The sequence below is a fragment of the Apiospora kogelbergensis genome (assembly GCF_038363985.1).
Source record: "Apiospora kogelbergensis strain CBS 113332 chromosome Unknown utg000005l_segment0_segment0, whole genome shotgun sequence".
NCBI classification, from domain to species: domain Eukaryota; kingdom Fungi; phylum Ascomycota; class Sordariomycetes; order Amphisphaeriales; family Apiosporaceae; genus Apiospora; species Apiospora kogelbergensis.
The window spans coordinates 2,387,148-2,407,614 of record NW_027117422.1 but is presented as its reverse complement, the minus strand read 5'-3'; the positions used below and the strand labels follow the sequence as shown (position 1 = coordinate 2,407,614).

At 52.0% G+C, this 20,467-nt stretch overlaps 6 protein-coding genes across 6 annotated transcripts; 3 read left to right on the top strand and 3 right to left on the bottom strand.

The window, feature by feature from the left end:
• Nucleotides 1-758: 758 nt before the first annotated feature.
• PG998_007373 (uncharacterized protein) lies at nt 759-1,805 on the top strand (the record flags this gene model as incomplete). The annotated part of the gene is made up of 1 exon (XM_066874189.1): nt 759-1,805. The coding sequence occupies one exon, from the start codon at nt 759-761 to the stop codon at nt 1,803-1,805; it is 1,047 nt and encodes a 348-aa protein (XP_066730134.1).
• Nucleotides 1,806-2,456: 651 nt separating this feature from the next.
• On the bottom strand, nt 2,457-3,786 carry PG998_007372 (Fibrillarin; the record flags this gene model as incomplete). The annotated part of the gene is made up of 6 exons (XM_066874188.1): nt 2,457-2,518; nt 2,574-2,907; nt 2,963-3,058; nt 3,113-3,291; nt 3,424-3,476; nt 3,539-3,786. 6 exons carry the CDS (start codon nt 3,784-3,786, stop codon nt 2,457-2,459), a joined length of 972 nt encoding a protein of 323 aa, XP_066730133.1.
• Nucleotides 3,787-4,485: 699 nt separating this feature from the next.
• Nucleotides 4,486-5,432, top strand: PG998_007371 (60S ribosomal protein uL22; the record flags this gene model as incomplete). Its single annotated transcript, XM_066874187.1, has 4 exons — nt 4,486-4,488; nt 4,695-4,908; nt 5,040-5,227; nt 5,280-5,432. 4 exons carry the CDS (start codon nt 4,486-4,488, stop codon nt 5,430-5,432), a joined length of 558 nt encoding a protein of 185 aa, XP_066730132.1.
• Nucleotides 5,433-9,545: 4,113 nt separating this feature from the next.
• Nucleotides 9,546-11,480, bottom strand: PG998_007370 (uncharacterized protein; the record flags this gene model as incomplete). The annotated part of the gene is made up of 2 exons (XM_066874186.1): nt 9,546-10,978; nt 11,027-11,480. 2 exons carry the CDS (start codon nt 11,478-11,480, stop codon nt 9,546-9,548), a joined length of 1,887 nt encoding a protein of 628 aa, XP_066730131.1.
• A 1,388-nt stretch (nt 11,481-12,868) lies between these two features.
• Nucleotides 12,869-14,795, top strand: PG998_007369 (uncharacterized protein; the record flags this gene model as incomplete). Its single annotated transcript, XM_066874185.1, has 8 exons — nt 12,869-12,914; nt 12,979-13,380; nt 13,438-13,461; nt 13,513-13,788; nt 13,839-13,934; nt 13,986-14,047; nt 14,105-14,271; nt 14,336-14,795. The coding sequence occupies 8 exons, from the start codon at nt 12,869-12,871 to the stop codon at nt 14,793-14,795; spliced, it is 1,533 nt and encodes a 510-aa protein (XP_066730130.1).
• Nucleotides 14,796-16,289: 1,494 nt separating this feature from the next.
• On the bottom strand, nt 16,290-17,492 carry PG998_007368 (uncharacterized protein; the record flags this gene model as incomplete). The annotated part of the gene is made up of 1 exon (XM_066874184.1): nt 16,290-17,492. One exon carries the CDS (start codon nt 17,490-17,492, stop codon nt 16,290-16,292), a length of 1,203 nt encoding a protein of 400 aa, XP_066730129.1.
• Nucleotides 17,493-20,467: the final 2,975 nt, after the last annotated feature.

The following is a 20,467-nucleotide window of genomic DNA, read 5'->3' as shown; positions in this document are numbered from 1 at the left end:
GGCACATGACCTCGCGCGATGACTTGGGCTGGCCCAATCCTGTCGACATGTTTTCTAGTGCAGCTCCGACCTCTGAAGGAACGTGTGAATTGCCTTTGTTGAACTCTGGGGAAGATCACGGTCTGTATCGCAGCCAGCTTCTTTGTCCATTTGCTTGTTTACAAAGCAACAGCCTTCGCCATGTAGAAGGTCTTCTAGATTTAGAAGAGCTGGTCCTTAAAGAGCCCTCTTCCATTGCGGAAGTCGGAGACTTGCTCGTCCTTACCCTTCTCAGTTATTCTCTACAGCTCGAGGAGAAGGGGGAACCCATGACAGGTTATAGCCATTCTCGTAATGAATTCTCATTGTTCTCTACCCTTTCAGAATTCCCAGTTTCTGAACCCTGAAATGGCCCAAGGCCCCTTAACTGGATCAACCTTCAAACGCTTCAGTGAGGCAGTAGAACAGTCAAGATATATAAAGATTTCTTTTCACACAATATAAAACAACATCCCTGTGTTTTTCGATATCATGCTAAGGGGAAGCGGAGGTATTCCTCTGTGCTCTAGTAGATAAGTAAGGCTGCACCTCCCCCTTCCCGGTTGGGTCTATGCCTCTGATGTTATACTTGAATAGATCTCTCAATTACTGCTAGCAGCTGCCTACTGCAATGTCAATAACAACAATACATTCCTCTGCGGCTTCAACATATCTGATTCCCTGTGGAAACAACAAATACCGGATTAGCTTTAACATCGAGGGGAAGTAGAAAAAGCGCGATGGCCCGGAACAGGAAGGATCGAGGCAGAGGGGAACAGCACCGGCCACACAGAGCCAGTAACGACAACGACAGCCGAGACGTACGGGGCAAACGGAATAGCCGCACCAACCATGACTACGAGGCCCGGGGCAGGGGCAATGGGAGAAGGCCGCGACGAGACCGCCGACAGCCAAAGCGTTTCTCCCCAGCATTCGAAGAGCAACACTCTTACGATGAAGAAATCGTGCTGGGCCCCGAGTTCTCACCCCTATATCCCGGCGTGGAAGACGATCCTGTGGATGACCTGCCTCCCGCGCCGCCCTCGGTGCAAACCCAATTCGAACCCTCGCGTCGCCAGCATCAGAATATCCGAGGGAATAACAGGAATAATCCGTTTATACAGCTGCCACGACAGCAGCAACAGCTTACCACCGGCCACTCCACAGCCCAACGGCATCAACACCAGCAATATCAGCGTCATCTCCAACGCATCAACAGACAGAGATGCTGCGACGATTGCCGCACGGTGCGCAAGGCCAACGTGCGGTTCCGCAATGTCATCCAGAACCACCTCAACGCAGCGGCGGCGACAGTGCTCGAGTGGAGCGAGGAGGTGGGTGTGCCATTCGGGGGCGTTGCCGACGACGAGATGGACTGGCAGCCGGAGTCCGAAATCAAGGTGGTCCTCGTACAGCAACAACAACGACAGCATGAGGAGAGGAGGAATAATGGCAGCTACTACAACAATTGCAACCACCATCATAATACTGCTGGCGGTGGCTTATCGCTCCCCAACATGTTTCCCGTGGTTTCTAAAGCAAGAAACGGTAGTGGGCTACCCTGGTGGCGGGAACTTTACATCGAACCACTAGAAGAAGAGGAGGGAGAGGAAGAGCTGTTCGAAGTGTCGCCCGAGGAACCTATGGCGCTCGGCCCTGATCCGTTCAAAGCATCATCACTTCCTGGCGTGGGCTTCACAAATTACGGCGGCGTGCCAACAATCGGTACTGTGCCAACACCCCTTTTCAGCTACCCAGGATACCGACCAATAGGAATCGGCAGATAGCTCCGGCCGCATGCCAGGAAGCCAGGTGGGTTCAATGGCTAAGTTGGGTAAAACACTCCGTCAGGATATGCCGAAGAGTAGCTTGCTCAGTATGAGATTATGTGTTGGGGCTGATTTGTGTATTCGTCCGTCTAGGACGTGTGATCAAGAACTTGAAAACAGTAAGAGACCGTCCTATCCCCAGCCAGGTACTTTGTAGATGATGCCTTCGATTCTACATCAAGGGCAATTCTACTTCATGCATGCTATGAGAGACCAAAACTACTGCTGGCTGCTAAGCCCAATCCTTTCGCCGCAAGAGCAGTTGTCCAACGGGCCATGAGTTAAACTTCTGGTGAGACAAAGCATGTAGACGAGACGTGCACAACATACACAGTATATATATGAATAGAATATAGATCACAGCTTACATTTCTTTCGTTCATCAACCTTCCTGAAGTAGGCTGAGTTCAAGGGACAAGATGTTTACGTATGGTATCAACCAGTTCGTGACGCCGTACCATTAGATGCTGTACAGAAGACATGATAAAAGCAAAGCCATTTTCCCAAAACGCCGTTTTCGCCGATGCATCATGGTAGCCCCATGCAGCAGTCGTGAGTGTCACGCACATGGTAGTAATCCAGGCTGCATAACCAACCCCAGTCTAACGCTTATTTCGCTTGGTTGCCTTGGTACTGTCCAATGACGATACAATGGTCGCGCTCGTACGGTTCTAGCGGTTTGTTAGTTGAGTCAGAGCCAGTAGAGTAATAATGGAAGTCACATACCCAGAGTAAGCTGTTCTTGGGGCTTAATGTGCTCTGCGCGCAGCTTCTGGACCTCTTGGGCGAAGACGGCTTCAGGGGCAGCAGTGCTGTCAATGCAGTTGGCCTTGATGGAGATAACAACACCACCGCCAACCTTCAGGAACATGTGGGCGTTGAGGGCAACGATACGGGCCTGATCGGGCTGGGCAACATCAGCGAAGATGCAGTCGACCATGGGCACCAACATTCTGTATCGGAGGGGGTGTCTGGCGTCTTCGACGATGGGGATAACGTTTGTTCGGTTCTGAGCCATGTTGACAAGATCACGTCCACTGCGGTGACTGAACTCGACAGCCTGGGGGATACTTTGTCAGTTCCAGTCCGATTTTACAAGGGAAGAGTCAACTCACGTAAACATTTCCGCTAGGGCCAACCAAGTCAGAAACGTGAGATACCGATGTACCAGAGGCGGCACCGAGATAGAGAACACGGCTTCCAGGTTTCATCTAAGCAAGAGAGTCAGTTGGAGATACTAGTCATTTTGGGTTCCGGATACATACGTAGATGTTGTCGATACCACCAATGACACCAGCGGCAAGCTTGCTTCGGAAAGGATTCCACACACGGTACTCAACCTTGGTGGAGACGGGGGCGCCATCGGCGTCCTTGCTGGTATCATCGACTTGGATACGCTTCTCGCCGTAGACCTCGAGACCAGGCGCAACACTTCGCGTAAGAACTGCAGATCGAATGTTAGTCGATGCTCATGAAGGAGCGGCCTCGGCTTAAGTAGGAGATGTTGATCCCGAAAGCTTGGACGTGATTCGAGTCAAAGTCGAAGCCGAGGCCAACGAGTTTCGATTTTACTTACGGTGATCTTCTTTGCCGCGGCTGACGAAGATACCTTCGTGTCTGTGAGGCTCACTTTGGTGGTATTAGCAATTGATGGTCAAGACCTCGTCCGGAGCCCTGTTGGTGAGACTTACACAACGACTTTAGCAGCGCCACCACGCGCACCACCACGGCCGCCTCTGTCACCACCACGTCCACCACGCGCACCGCCGCGAGGACCACCACGTCCACCGCGATCGCCAAAGCCTCCACGGCCTCCACGCGCACCACCGCGACCGCCAAAGCCTCCACGACCGCCGCGGTCGCCAAAGCCTCCGCGACCACCTCGAGAAGCGCCTCGGCCGCCGCGATCACCGCCCCGACCTCGTGGTGCGAAACCCATTGCTGATGAGTGATTAGGATAGGTTAAATGTATTCAAATGATGTCGGTCGTTGGGTGTTGTGTCGAGAATGGTTTCGCGGGGCAATTGCAAAGAGAGTAACTCTGCCTTCGTAGAAATTTACTTGAGCTACTACTGGGGGCCCTTTGAAAATCTGCACTCAGAGCTCTAAAAGCTTATCTCAAACAGAAAAATTTCCAGCCTAACGAGTAGCTATCAGCTTATCGCGGCGCAGCTTTGATCCGAAGGTGGGGTTCTTTCCGGCTTTGAACTCATCCAATCAGATACAACTTCTCCAGATATCAGCGAGAAGTCCTCAATCTCCTGCAGTTTCTGAGGCAATTGCAATTGTTTCGACTTCCCATCAACATACCCGTCGAATCTGCATCTGTAAGTCCATTCAGTGATACCGTCTCACCAAGCATTCCAAAGTTGTCATTTTGGGCTCGTCGAGCTTGCTAGGGCTGCGAAACCCTACCGGCGGCCGGATTAACTGGCCCACCGACAATCCCAACTGGTGCAGGTGTGGGTCCCACTGCACACGGATTGCACTTGCCCTAGCGGATTGACAGCCCGCGCGAAAAGATTCATGCCGGAAGGAACATTTCGTTGTGGACTGACAAGAAAATCTCCCCTCAGATCCGAGAACAATTTTCGACGACAACAACTCGAATCCATCTCCACACTAACCTACAGCAAAGATGGTACGTGAAAGTCTGATATCGATCGATTTCTCGTTTTTGCCTCTCCCGATACGGCGTCTTCCTCACGGCTTGGAAATTTCGATGTATCATCAATGCTGCGAAAAATGCGGACCGGGTGGGAGACGTCACGGGGAGCAATTCGATTTCGACGATTTTGTTCTGGCATGGGGACATTGGAGACTGACTGAGCCTCTTTGGTGAAATAGGTTCGATACGCCGCCACCGAGATTGCGCCCGCCAAGTCGGCTCGCGCCCGCGGCCAATACCTGCGTGTCTCTTTCAAGAACACCCGTGAGACCGCCCAGGCCATCAACGGCTGGAAGCTGGCCCGCGCCGTCACCTTCCTCGAGAACGTCCAGGAGCACAAGGAGGCTGTCCCCATGCGCCGATACGCCGGCAGCACTGGCCGCACCGCTCAAGGTACGAAACACCGCCTGCACGAAGAGATAGGTTATGACTGAGGGGCTATAAATTTGGAACCTTGGATCAACTGGGTCAATTCTTGCGCAACGAGAGGGAGCGTCAGTGCTAACAAAGGGGCACGCAAATAGGCAAGCAGTTCGGTGTCTCTCGCGCCCGTTGGCCCGTCAAGTCCGCCGAGTTCCTCCTCGGTCTCCTGAAGAACGCCGAGTCCAACGCCGACTCCAAGGGTCTCGATACCTCCAACCTGATCGTCAAGCACATCCAGGTCAACCAGGCCCCCAAGCAGCGCCGCCGCACATACCGTGCCCACGGTCGTGTACGTATCATTCAGTACCGCCCCGTGGATATTAGCTGATTTTGGATACTAGATCAACCCTTACATGTCGAACCCCTGCCACATCGAGCTGATCCTCACCGAGGGTGATGAGGTCGTCCAGAAGTCCCAGGATCTCGACCGTGAAGCCCACCTGAGCAGCAGACAGCGTGGTGCTGCCCGCCGCAAGGCCATTACCTCCGCATAAGCGATTGGTGATATGGGGTTGGTTAGATAGGCGAGATACGGATATGGGGACGTATTGCTTTTCAGGCTGGTGTCAAGGCGGTCATTCTCAAGCATGGGTCTCAGGGTTCTGGCATGCAATTGCGAATAAAATAAATTCGCGACTCCCAAATGAAAAGTTTCGAGCGTCTTTTTGATGGCACAGGCTGGGTAATACGTCGGGCGGCTGGCGCAAGACTACGAGTGAAATGTGAACATACCATTCATCTGAGTTGGAGGAGCCCCCGGCAGACCCAGGTCTCGACGGGAAGACGTCGAGCCGTCTGCCTTCTAGACTATCATGCGAAATACGAACGTTGCAATGAGCATTAATTTGGAGGCTTCTTTTTTTTTGTTCCGCAAGACGGGCTATGTGATGTATGGACTGACCACTTGATAACAAGCCACCCAGCTCCTGCTTGAGCGCAAGGCATGGCACACCAGAGTCAGGCTTTGGTGGTCTGCACCAGTCAGACTTGTTTAGCTTTGTTGACATAGCGATGTCGTCACGTATTGCTGGTTGTTGAAGCCTACATCCCCTTTTCTACAACCCCAACCACTTCAGACCGGCTTGGCTTGCTATCGAACAAGTTGGGTTTCGCCGTGTATGAAAGTTGAAGTCGTTACGTAACAGTGTTTTCGCAATGGACATTCAAACCATTCGGCCAAAACACGGGTACAGCCTGCGTTATGTGTTATTACACTGCATCCTGGCCGAGTGGAACTACAACCTCGTGACATGGGAGAGGAGGAATAGGGGTCCACAGACAAGTGTCCTTGCCTATTACGGTATGCTGGTACCTGTGCCGGCGAATAATGTCGTGTATGAAGTGTACCAAATCCAGAGCCGTGACCAGATAAGTAGCTAATCCACCAACTGGTGAGAATGGTTGCTAGCTGGGTAACGAGTCCTCTGGGTTAAGGAAATCTAAACGTAAGAGCATTCATATGTTCATTTAAAAAGTTTATCTCCCAACCAGGAGCCGATTCCATTGGCGCGCGCAATTAACTGTTGGCCTATTCCAGCAGTAAAGTTGGCCAAAAACATCACGCCTAGGCTCGGGTTTCCAAAATAGTTTTTCGTATGGTTTGATCCTGACGCAGGACGCCTAGCTTTTTTTCGCTTTCGTTTTCCACTCTCATCTTCTTTTCCTCCCCAGCTATAATTAAGGTGTGTATTTCTCTGGTATGTTGTTGTGTATTATTCCTATGCCATCGACTAGACCTTTAATTATTGTTATGGTCAAGGTTGGTAACTAGCTCTAGCCAACTTCCCTTGTTACTCCCCTGAGTTATCTCCATCATGCCAATTATCTCCTCAACATCCCAGATAAGGTTGTTATTCTCACATGCAGTGTCTTTTTGAACTGCTGCCCTGTCTCTTGGCGTATAGACAGATCATACATGTGTCTAAACGTGTCTGAGTTTTCCTCACTGCGGCCCTGGGCAGGAAGCGGGCTTTTAAAGCCTGAGAGGCGTTTTACATGCGATGGCAATGAGATGATATGTGTCTGAATATATTGCTGTTTCCCTTGCGAACATGCAAATTGTGGGATGGCTGGGGCAATGGGTTATTTCCAACCCCGAGCCATGCTGCTGGAATGAGCAAGGGATACTCTACTCAGATGTTCTCAAGAAAAAAAATGAAGATAGATAGCGCCCTGTGCCTCTGGTTATTGTATCGTCCCGATCGCGAATGTGGTTAAGCATCATGGTAAACAAGTGCAAAGGAAAGGGGGCCGAGTGTGTCTTCATGAAGCGATATTTACTGGTGATATCTCATGGCCGAAATTGGCATGCAGCAATGGAGTTGTTGGGCACTTGATGTCCACACGTTGTCCCATCTGCTTCCCTGTACGCGCCGAGAAAGTGGAATGGAAGTGTGCTTACACGGTTCATTCGATTTGGGCAACCGGCCTGATGATGGAAAAGGGCTATCTGTGCCCATGTTTGGGCGAGATTGAATCGCGAGTCCTCTTGAAGTAGAAGGATAAGTGCCCCCCTCCCCTCCCCTCCTCATCCGAAATGGGGCGACGTTAACTTATACTATTATTAGCAGTCGGCCTAGCCCACGTCCCCAAGTTTGCCCTGCCCGCGATCATCGCATACAAGCCGGGCGAGCAAACCCTGCACTTGCACCCTTTTGGGCGAGGACTTCCCTTCTAGAAGAAAGAACCCGTTTTTCCATGCACGGAGGAAGTTTAAAAAAGAAACGACAGAGGAAAATGACAGATAAACAACCCGAGCGGGCGGGTGACCCCGTCCAGACCCGTCCGTTGCATGTCGCGTACCTTGCAGTAAGAGCGACAAGCGACAAACAAATGCAGAGGAATAGTGACAGCTCAGATCCCCCGGTCGTCATCGGGACCACTCCTATTGACTGCTATGGACGACGAAATCTTGGTGTTTTCGGAAATCTCACAAGCACCGGGGACCGGCTTCCTCCCCCAACAGCTCCGCCATGCAGCAGAGCAGACTGCAGTTTGAGGCTCTGCTCTTGCTACCAGTTTTCGCTCCTCTTTTCCCTCTCTATCCCTCCCCCTCCGTCTCTCAATCCGTACATCCAGTATGACTCAGGCTGTTCCTTGTTCCGAGGGTAATTTCAATGCAGGAAGCATCAGTCCGATTCCCCGATTCGTTTCGGTCAGCAAGCTATCATGCTGTCAGCACTTGTGGGTGCCAACTCAGAATCGTTAAGCGAGAAACACGAAAAAGAAGCAATGGAGAGTGTGATCTGAGGGGGGGTGGGGGTGGGGGAAAACGTCCCATCGGTTCTCCTACCACAGTCCGGGACCGAAAGTGGCTGGTGATCCGACTGGGCTCGTCGCCCTCCTTGACAAATTTGGCTTTTAGTATTGGTGACACAAGACATTGCAGGCATGGGATTGTCTTCTTCGTCGTTTCACCGGTTTCCCGTAGGGGCCTGCCTATCTGAACATAGAACAGAGCCAGCCTCGCCTGGCACTGGGGGCGTCAAGCCCTGGATTAGGGGGCGAAGATGATTAGGCATCACATAGCGCCTAGCGTCGTCTTGGTTGGGGACATGTGGCAGGCTCCTCGCAGACACCAGCGCTTGTTTTGTTTTCTTCTCCTTGTCGTCTTCCCGACTGTTACACACACGCAATTGTAACTTTGGGCACAAGGCTAGGGCTTGGCAGATGTCAAGAAAAAAGCAAAAGTAAGAGACAGAATAGGTAAGGATGTCGTGTCAGCAGCACATGCGATATAATCTGTACGTCGAGATAATGCGAATGAAAAGAAGCGGTGGTCAAGTCCGCTGCTCTTCCCTAATCCCTATTTGCCGGAATTCTGCGTATCGGCATCGCGGGGGCGATCGACGCCAGAAACAAGAAGGCAGCTCGGCAAGAGACATACGAATGGCCACCAACACGCAAAGACACATAAGCAGCCCATGCACGGTATGGGACACGACAGAGGGGAGGGGTCGATGCTCTCTCCGCACTTTAGATGAGTGCAACGTACTCGAAGATCGGAGAGACTTTGCTGGTACATGGCGCGGCAGGCCTCTGAGTCTTGCTTCATCCTACGAATCGCCCTCCCCTCCCTCTCACATGGGTGATCGCTTCCGTCTTGGTGCAACCACGAGACCTCCCTTCCCCGACCTGGCAGTAGACAACATCCGTCCGTCATGGAAAACCACATACCGATGTGGGGATGCATAAGTGGGGAGAGGCTCGGCCCGTGGCAGCCATTGAGGTCGGTACTCCGTGATATTCTTCAAATGTCGTGTCAGACCAGTTACGTGATATTGTTGACTGCCAAACCCAAAATTTCCATCATTGGTGACTGCGCACTACGAGCAGTAGAGGGTTGTGTCTTTTTGGCGAAGCGCTTTGCGCTTGAAAGGGCCAGATGGCTATGAATCGTACTCCGTATACAATCGATGAATAGATCTAATTCATTCAATTCAAAGGGTATCGCTCTAATGATAAATGTGGTTTACATAACCCCTGAGACAAATCGCCATTAGAAAGCTCAGTTCATAAATAGAAGCAGCGCCGTTGCATGATTGCATTCTGGCCAGACGCGACTGGAAACCGAAGATGTAAGCATAGGTAGGGGCGCTGGGCTTCACTTATCCCAACGCAGGTGCTGTCAGTAACAGCGATTGCTCTTGTGTCTTATCTTGTATTTTGGGAGTCCGGTCCCCGAAGTTGGAAAGTGAGCGCGTCGATGTCCGCAATAGATCTTGGATCCCCTGGATGAAGCCATAATCATTGCTGAACGCTTTAGATAAAGGCATAGGTTGGGTCGCAGCTTCGTCTCTTGTCCACTGGAAAAGAACATCTCGTTGCCATTGACCCCAGTCAAGTATCTTGAGGGTGGCCTGGAAGGTCGAGGACAGAAGTTCTGCTTCCATGGCAGATATGCGGAGTTTGTGCAGCAACCATCTATTGACATAATCCTGCCGCCCTTCGTTCTGCCCGGGGATATAGAGCGTTTCAATACCGAACTCTCTACTTGCGGCTTCTATCTTCTGTTTCCTGCCAGGCATCTTGGGTGGCAGGGAAGTAGCCGTGCGTAATGACGCAACGACCGTCTGAGGAAGTGAACCCTCAATTAAATGTGCCGGGTTAGATAATAGTTGCGGAAACAAGGGGTGCGCGAGTGTTGGGGTCGACGGTCCAGCCAGTCGGATATCGGTGGTGATGTCAGTTGCGTTTGGCCCAAACAAGGCTGCCTTCTGGCAAGCTTCTCTCCTTTCTTTCACAGCCCTAGACCAATGGTCAACCTCATCGTGAGCTTGCTGTTGGAGGTCATCGTACGTTATCAAGAACTCCTTGCTTCCTTCGTCGATGTGCTCGCCCTCCAGATCTACTAGTTTCTTTTGCACCAGAAGGTTCGTCCGGAATTCTTGGGCGAGTTGAAGTTCCTGGAGTGCATCTTCGTATGTTTGGATAATGGGATGTAGAACCTCGGCTCTCTCAGCTTGTATGCCCCGGAGTGACGTTCGAGATTCGGGGTGCGAACGCGAACTGGAGGTTTCAGTCGAGGGCTCGCTTTGGGCAATGGCCGTGAAGAAGCGGCGCTGCTCAGTCTCGAGCTGGCATTGCTCTTCTTCCAAGCCATCGAGCAAAGTTTCGAGGTTTGTTTCTACTTGCTGGCACGCTAGATCTGCCCGCTCTGCTTCACGAAAAAGATCGTCCAGTTCAGGACGGTCGCGCAGGATCCTATTGATGGCAAACCGGACTTGGTTGTAGGCCTGGTTTTTCTTTTGCCGGACGTCCCCAAGTGCTTCCCTTTCTCTTCCAATGTTGCCCCAGGTGGAGTGCAAAGCCCGTTGCCTTTCCCTCAAGTCGGACCATTGTTCGGCAATGTGCCGGACCTTGGTGTCGTCGCTGCCGCCGTCCTCGTCTTCGCCGTCGCTCAAGCTTGAACCATAGTCGTCGGATAAGCCTCCGGAGGACGAGTCCTTGTAGCCTTTCGTTGTAGTAGCGTCAAGGAACGAGGGTGACGTTCCAGAGCCGGGCTTGACTAGTGGAGTATGTGACTTTAGCGGTTGCTGACCTGGGGGTGGGTTATTCTTAGTATTCTTAGGTGCAGTGCAGTACATACTGGGATCTCTTGTGGGTCTCTCCTGCCCGAACAATTTGACTCGGGTAGATCCGTTAGCGAGCGGGTCGTCATAACGATCAACCCCGGACGATGGCCTCGGCCGCTCGGCCGAGCTTGACGTAGCCAAAGCAATTGTCGGACGACGTCTTGGGCGTTGGCTTGAACTTGGTGCATTTTCCCGATGACGCAACCCCTTGAACCGCGCAGGCTGGGCCCGCTGTCTGGTAGTCGCCAGTCTTTTGACCAGATACCCGAAATTGGCGCCAGATGCCGATGGAAGGAATGGAGTAGAGGCCACTCGATGAAAAGCCTCGTCGGCCGAGCATGGCGACTCGATATCGGAGCTATTTGGCGACTGAGGATGGCTATGGCGGTCAATACTGGTAGAGTTCTGGTCATCCCAGGCGGACGATTGAGCTATGAAGTCGGAGAGATGGTCGCTGTGCCTGGACATTATGATGGTACTGATCTTGTGCTAATCATGTTCCAAGTTGGATGGTTGGTCCGACGGCAGAGCCTTCACGATGCCGTCGGTTGGATCTTGTCTTGATGTCGAGCCGGTCATCAAAAGATAGGGCTGCCGCGCGTGAGTGGCCCTACCGGACACGTCTAAGTCTTGAACCGATACCTGAGGGAGAAAACAACTGGCGCAATAAGGGGAAGCTGCAAACTCATGTCAGGAATACATAGACTTGGGAGCTTGATGGCAGATAGAATGCGATCTATCATAAAACGTCTGTGGGAATGGAAAGGCCTGAGCAAAGAAAAAAAAAGAACCAGGCTGAGAGGGAGCTATTTTCCCGCTGGCCTGAGTACAACACAAACAGTGACAATGGAACACAAGGGACGGAAGATGAACTGGGCTGTTCTGTGTTTGTGCCACCAGACCGACATGCTACGAAGTACCCGTTTTGTAGCGCTTAACACGCTGTACGTTTTGCGCAGAGCCTCAAAAAACTGCTTTGTATTCGGAAAAGGGAATTTGGGGGGGTGGCCTGATGGATTGGCAAGGGTGGGTGGGAAAAGAAACCCACGCGATGCAGCATTGCCAGGCAGTTGCGTTCCCTCATGCATTTGATTCTCTGCATCTGCGCGCTTGCTTGCTTTGCATTCTTCAAGTCCACTGCGACATCCATGGCTTGACCAGTGCAGGCATCACTTTCGATTAGATGGCATAGAATCTCAGTCGCTGCTTTACAATCCTTCTCGCGATTTGATTGATTGATCCATCCTTCAACCGAAACTCCTTGCATATTTGGCATGTCAGGGTAAAACCAATATAAGTTAACCCCATTCCGCCCGTCGACTAATTTGTCGCCTCAATGAATGGTTGTCATTCCTGCTTCGGCTTGTAGCGAGCGCCTCGCCTGCCCAGCTTACTCACCCCTCTGAGGTCTTCCCCGTACATCCAGAATCTGACAGCCTTCTGGGCAGGGCAGTAGCCCAAGGCTGGTCTGGTCTGTAACTGTTGATGGTGGCCCTAGAATCGGCATCGTATCCTCCTTTCCTTGTTGCTTTCTGGCTCTTCTTGAACCCCAGATCTGCACTGAAGAGGATCCTTATCCTTCCGGGCCAATAGGCGACCCCTGTCGAGGTCACGGGAAAAGGAGGAGGAATTCGATACTCAGCCAATGAGCATTGGGATTCTCCTGCAACCACTTCTACGTCGTACAGTGTATACTTATACTGGCTTGTTCACTTGTCGATGGTATTGAAGTACACAGGTATGTCGATTCAAGTCATAACTTTCCCCGCAGCTTGGGAAGGCCTCATGTTGATTTGACATAGCCAACCTAGCTGGGAATCGCATCCAGAAGTAGGAAAACGTGCGACCATGTTACGATGCACAACACACAGGATAACAGCAAGCACGGCAGAAACGGGTATAGTGAGTTGCCGTCCGCCCCTCGCAAGCCTCTATACAATGGGCTTAGATTAACTAAATTCTGCAGATGACCCTGGGCATGGATGGTCCGATGGGGATGCCGCATCGTCACAGTGGCATGCGAATGCCCAATCTGGTTACGACCTTGAAGCCACTCCTCGCTCAAGCCCTCATGTCACGAACTATCACTTCGGAGGGACAGGCTCAGTGAATAATGCGGGCTTTTACCAGAACACAGGCCAGCTTGACTATTCATTCGGCCCAACAGGACACACGCCGGCCATGGCATCGCCATACGGACTTAATCCGGGAAGAGATATGTACGCAAACACAGACGATACATGGGGAGACGATCCATCCTATGCATCAACGGAAACACTACAAGAACAAAGCTATCACGGCAAGGGGAAAGGTGTGTCCTACGATATAGCACCAGCCAATCATGGCGCTGGTATGTACCATGACCAAGGTGAGTCGCACCCTCAACGGCAGCGGGGTTTATAAACTGTCTCACACAATCCGTTAGCATATACGGCAGATACCTCATCAGGTACGGGGCCGGCAAGCCGAACCGGGGTACTTCAGCAAATGATTTCTCTAGCCCCTACTCCAATGGTATATTGCACCGCATCTACGTCTGCGTCACGACGACAAATGCTAATCACAGGTCTAGCTGGTTTCGAGAGCAGCGGCGGTGTAGAAGATGAGATTGAGGCTGATGATGATGTCGACCAAGCAGAGTACGAAGTAGAAGAAGAGGAAGGCGAAGGCGAAGAAGAAGATATGGCGCGCGCGATGGAACAAAGCCGGTATGATGCTTACTTTGGTGGTGATCATGCAGCTGGGCCATCTGCAGCAGCTCCAGCCTACGCTCCAAGTGAGTTTCGCCCAGTCGTCAATCCACGCCTTCAAACTGACAACTCTCAGATACGTTGGATGTCCCGCAGGCTCTGGATCCTTTAGCTAGCCTTCCGGGTGCAATGGCCGACTTCAGTTTTCAGGACCTAGAAGGGGGAGAGAGCTGTGAGTGTATGAGTGAGCCACTCTTGCAAGACTTGCTGACCAGATGTTCAGCTACAGGTGTTGATCCGAGTAGCTTTTCTGTCATGCCTTCTGCCTATTACCAACCAGGTAGTGTACGCGCCACTCCCTTCTCCTATCTGGGTACGAAACCAAACTCACCGGGCACGTAGGTTTTTAAACTGTTCTGGTGTGAGCCCCGGGGTAAGCAAAAGAATGGCAAGAGCACAACAGTACCTACGGCATTGCCTACCGATGCCAATTTCCATAAGAACTTCTACACTGGGGTGCGAAGGTTCATCATCATCGCAACTGATGAATCACACCACAGTACCTGCGTGTAAGTAGTATCTCATTCGTTCTCTTATCCGTTGAATGTTTTGTACATTGACCTAGAGGATCAGACCAATTTTGACATATGAACGTCGTGCCTGTACCAAGCCTGGTATCCAGCCAGGTACCCACGGTATTATTTACAGCCAAGGCCACCGTCCCACGCTGTTACAGGGTGAGAGGGATCTGGGCTTCCAGCCCGTGTCTTGCACTATGCTTCCTCACCATACGCTCGACAAAGAGTCCCGGGTCAATTACTCGAAGCTGACCACAATCGAGCACAATGTCGCGGTACAGTTCATTGGCTACATCACTGATAGTGACTTTATTACCGTAACAGAGGCTGTCGATGAATGTTGGGGGAAGAAGAATAGAAATACCAGGAATCCAAAGTCCAAGCCCAAGGATAATAAGCCGCACAAGTCCAAGCCGCCCAAATCTTCCAGGCCCAGGCCCGAATCCGAACCCAAACACAGATCCGGCTCCTCCAAAACTTCTACTGACAAGAAGCATTCGAAGAAAACACACTGAGGCGGTAGCAGCCTACCAACCAACCCCTGAACAAAGACTTCGTTAAGTCATCGACAACAGGGCTACTTCCGAGCTGGGTGTTGTTTCATCACCAAACTTACAACGTTTTTGCCAGGGATAATTTCAACACGAATCCCTCGGCTTTCATGGCCTTCGGCTGGCACAGATTTGCTATGCGAAATTACGTTTCAGTCAACTCACATCTCGTTCCCTCATCCGTCGGGCGCCCAAATTGGAATCAACTGGGGGATCTGCTGATATATACACACGAAATAAGCCAATATTTCTTTCATTCTACATCGAGCCCTTTCTTTTTCTTATCTTGGGTGGTTATTTCGATCAATACAATAGTACACACAAGCTGGACTGTGGCACACATAGTTGTGACGAATATACACCGGAACGAATGCAGCGATGGTTCTTCTATTTTTTGGGGGTATTATGACAATGAGACCACGATATGTCACGGAGAGACGAATCTCTTACCCCATTTGCGATATACTCAGGTGATGTATTGAACGCGTGAGCCCTTGGAGGATTGGCGTTGAGCAAGGAGCAGGCATTGACTGGACGAACGCGGATTGTTAGGTTGAGATTGCCCGAGGCAGCTAGCTTTTCTATTCTTCACAGTCATTACTACTATTCATTTGTAGCTTTCAATATCTCTTCTAGCTCCAAGAAAACTGAAGAATGCCCTCTGCCCCTTTTCTCCCCATGTGTTCGCGTGAAGCGGACCTGGCTGTGAACTTGTATTTGCCAGTACCAAACGGCACCGGGGTCCGCGTAAGTATTATGGCCTGAGAGAACTGATCCTGGATTCCGCAACTGACTTTCATGTTGACGATGACTAAAATGACATTCTCCACCTACTATCCAGTGCCCGGATGACGATACACAGCCGCGAAGCCGGCTGCTTACTGGCAAGTCGTACCTGTTTCGAAGATATGTCAAACTAGTTCAATAGCAATGACGGGGCAATGTGTTAAGGGCTACTATGTATGTTTGGTGTAATACTGCGTCTTGTTCTATTTCTTTCGATTCTCCGATCGAACGTAACCGCATCGCTTCGTGTCATACTTCTACATACAGGGCTTCATATACTTAATGCATGAATCACGCGTGACAACCACCGGAAAAGTCAAAACGCCATGCCCAAAATTATAAACCCAGGTTTCCTCCTTTTCCCCCTATGGCGCTTGTACGAGCATGTGTTGCTTCAAGCGAGATATACGCCATCATCGCTTACAATAGTGGTGTTCGTTTCTCATACAAATTCTCTCAACACGAGGTTCGGTTTACAAGACCCATGCTCCCTTCGACGAGACGGGCAGACGTAAGCTTCAAAAAAGACAAAAAGAAAATCTGCATGAAGTGCATGAAGCTCATGAAGAGGCATCCCTGTTTGTCGCGGAGCTAGCTCGCCCGACTGAACGTGGATCCTCTGCGGCTGCCTTCACTCGTTGCGCATACACACCCGCCACCGGGTAACGCTGCTTAGGCCTTGTCTTGAGTGCGGCGGTATCCGTTACCACGCTTCTTTCTCCGGTCCTCGGCATAATCGACGATGTCGGTGGTGGCGAGTTCGCTACCGGCGCCCGACGACGACGACAGGCCGGGAATGTGGTGCTTGTACGACTTGGTGCCCAGGTCGCTGCTCATGTCGGTACCTACCTCGCTGCTCTCGAGCAGCGGGGGAGGGCGTTGGTAGCTGTCGGCGCGCTGGTAGCTGAAGTCGCGGCGGCTGGCGGCGCGGCCCTTGTCCTGCAGGCGGCGAGCCTCGGCTTTGATGCGGTCATTCTCACGGGCTTCGCGGCGGTCGGCTGTGCTGTAAACCTTACGGATGCCGCCGCTTCGCGTCTGCTGCTTGGACGACGAGGACTCCCGGGGACCCGTAGGCTTCGACGACTTCTTCCGCTCGGGCGCGGGCTGGTGGTCGCTGAGGAGGGTGGAGCCAGCCGTGGAGCTGCCCGGGTTCGTCGAGCCGTCCCACTGGCTGCCCTCGCTCTCCTTGTTGATGCCGCCGACGCGCGCCGCCTTCTCGTGGCGGTAGGCCCGCATGGCGTCCTTGGCCTCGGCCTCTGCTTCCTCGTCCACGAGAGCGCCGTCCTCGCCGACCTTGCGGCCGTGTCGGTGCTTGCGGTCTCGCTTCTTCTCCCGTTCGCGGTCGCGCCTCTCGCGCTTCGCAGCCCGCTTCTCCCGGGCAGCCAGGTCCGATGCTCCGGCGGTCACGCCAGATAGGGTGCTACCGGTGTCATCAGTACGGCCGCTTAGGTGTGAGTGCGTCTGCGCGCCAGTGTACTCGGTGCTTCCGTCGTCCAGGTCCTTGTAGATGCTTCCGCCACCCAGCTTGGTCGACTTGGTAGCGTTGGATAGGAGGGTGCCGTTGGGTCCACGGCGTCGCAAAACTGTGGTCTTGTAATCATCCCAGTCGTCTTCGCGGAAGTAGAAGCCGCCGTTCTTAGCCCAGAAGAAAAACCAGATGCCGACGGCGACAAAAGCCACGCCGATCAGTGCGAACAGTGCGAACATGCCTTTGTTGTTGATTTGGTGGGGGTCGATGATGCCGGTGGGAGGCGGGATGTCCTTATCGTCCTTCTTATTCTCATCACGTGCCGCGAGCAGAGAGCGGGCAGCCAGGGGCCCAAGCCGAGACAGAGAGGCAGCATTTGCTGCCAACGCTGGCAGCAGAGGCGCCATGATAGGCGAAGGAAGCGGTGAGCTGCCTGTTGGGACGGATGTTGTTGCGTTGTGCTGAGAAGTGAATCAATTTCGCTGTGGAAGTTCACAATAAGGACCAGGCTGGTACGTGGGGGTCGTACCCAGCCAAGTCAAGTAAAAGTGTACAGTTATCTTGTTGACTGGATGTGTTCGTCGCCGGAGGATTTCGATCAAAAGAACGTCGTCGAAAACTGTTTCTTTTGGGGATCGCGCGTAGTTGAGACTGGACGTAATTGCCGACAATGGGAGTCAATCGAATTGGGAGAGAGAGAGAGCGTGTGTGTGTGTGTGTGTGTGGTGAGAGTTGATCTTGGTTGTCCGGTGGACTCCCGGGCCATCGAAAGTTGGCACCAAAATTGGGAGGTTGGTTCAATCACACCCAAGCCAAGAGAGAAGAGGCTGGGAGAACGTCATTGTTGACCGCCCGTTGAACGGACAACGTGATCAGCCACCGCCGCAGCACAGCCACTAGCTGGAGAGTGGCTTGACGACCATCTCAGCTATAGAGAACGATATGGTCGTATTAGTGGCCGAGGTCTCTACCGTTTCATGACAACGCATCACCACCAACAGCCGCCGGTGGATCTGGGCGATTCGCTAGTGCGCCCTGTCCTTTTCTTCTCCTTGATGTTGCTGCTGCTGCTGCTGCTGCTGCTGCTGTTTCTGTCCCAGCTCGGTCAATGCAACCAAGCGAGGCTAATGATGACCTGCATCCCCGTTGCCTATGTCGATGGAGTATATACCCACCCTACTTGTGGCACATACATAAACAATGCATTCCATCGGAAAAGGAGGCATAGTGGAAGAATCGTGTGAATACATTTATTTTAGGTATGAGTAGCCGCTGAGCTGCTGTCAGGCCATGCCATGCCAGGGATCAGGGCGGCCGGTTTCAAGCCAGGCTGTCTCATCTCCAACAACCATACGTGCATGGAAAGCTATGTCAATACGCATCACAATCCCCCTACCCCCCGGGGGACCGGTTCCAAGCAGCCAAGATCGCTAGACAGTGAGTAGGTCTCAAACTATATCCGTCTTACAATTATTACATGTGCATACATACAGTAGGGAGCTCCGACTTTTGCCAGTTGGCCAAATCCCTTCACTGCGAATTTCCACCATGGCCCCGGGGAATTCGGATGGCAGATCGCGGGTTCCAAAAGTCTCACCTTTAAGCCAGCCAAGTGGCTCCCTGCTCCGCTCTCTCGACAAGATGGAAGTCTAGAATTATAGGGGCCGGGCTGAAGAGGGGGATACATACGTACATACCAAGATGCGGTACACTCTGGCCGGGACACACGTATGTACTGACTCGCTGTTGGGCCACTGATGGGTCGCTACCCGCTTCGAGAAGTCGGGATGGAAGAAACGACTGTGGCACCCCGTTCCCCGACTTTTCGTCAAGGAGGTGGGTGATATCGAAAATATCTCCAGGCAATAAGAGTGCATCCATTCATCTCCGAGCTCCCCAGACGTCTGTCTGCTGTCTGTCTGTCTGAACAAGTCAGTTATACATGTGCCCCGATAAATGTCAGATGTTGTAATCCGTCTCTTTGCATCGACCGCATCATTGCATCGTGTTCAGTTAGCCCCGTTCCCTATTTCAGCAAAACATGGAGACCATCTCGCTTGCGCAATCAACGCGTCTCTCGTTGGTCCGGTTCACCCCTCGTGTCACCTTCGGCAATGTGCGGTGTGGCACTCGTGCAGCAAGCAAGCCTCCAGAGCATTAGAACGCAAAGGAAGGGATGACGCGTGCATCAAGCAGCTGTCAACATGTACCAAGCCAGCATGCTGAGTGGTACAGCTTGCTACGGGGAAGCCCGCATAACAATCACTCGGGAGACCGCCTTGAGATCGGCGCTTGCGTTACTTCACGGCGTGGTCATTGGAGTACACTGTGCAATGATAGACATTATGATTGCGCCCAGAGACGACAAGCCGGCATTTCGCACAAGCCTTTCGCCATCTTCATTAATAGCTTCTTGGGATATCCTAAGTGCCTTATAAACAATGACTAAGCTATGCTCCAAAGGGCTATTGCCACCGCCATAACAGCTATGGCGATCCATACACCCCCCTTCCCGACGTGAGGCATCTTGCGCGCGGTGAAAAAAGATATTGTTGCTGTAGAGATCGCGCCGTCTCAACAGCACCTCCGGCCCCTCGGCGTCCTTGTGACATAGCATCAGACCCCCATTCCAGAAATAACAAATTCCCAAATCGAGTCTATCGGCCAAAGAAAAACTCAAGGAGAAACCCCGCGTAGGGAACCGAGTTGAGTGTGGCGGAGCCCATTTGCAGTAGAACAACCCTGCCACAAGAAGTGTGAACTTCCATACAGATCTATGAATCCAACTCTTACGCCATGCAGAAGAAGCGACACATTCGCCTTCAAAGCACGCTGAATCGCAATAGCGTTGGCACAGCCATACCCTGGTAGAATAGACAGAAAGGAAAAGAAGAAAAGCAAATAAAAGAAGAAGAAAAATCCAAAATGCAACAAACTCCGCCGCAATGAAAACGGTCGGTATCTTCGAAGGGGAAAATATTAACATCAGCCCAACTCCACACGGCCTCATAAAGGCCAAAGTCATCCAACCCATGTCATTCTTCTCATCACTCGTTCCTCATATACATGCCAGCAAAAAATGTTTTGAAATGCGATCGTAAATAGCGAAAAGATAAAGAGAGAAAAAAATGCGCGAAATGGTGAATCGAGCGTTGCGCTTTTCCATTTCTTTTGTGCTCCGGTCCAGATATTCAGGCATTCGCTCTTGTGGAAAGAAAGCAGAAGGCCCCCGATGTTGCAGACGAATTAGGATATAGTGCAATGTCGACAAGCTGTGGCGTAAAACGTCGCCGGATATCGTATGATTCATAAACAAGGTGCCGAACCGTCTGCACAAAAACGTGACCTTCCACCAGTAAAAACACCAGAACGTGGCCGGTGT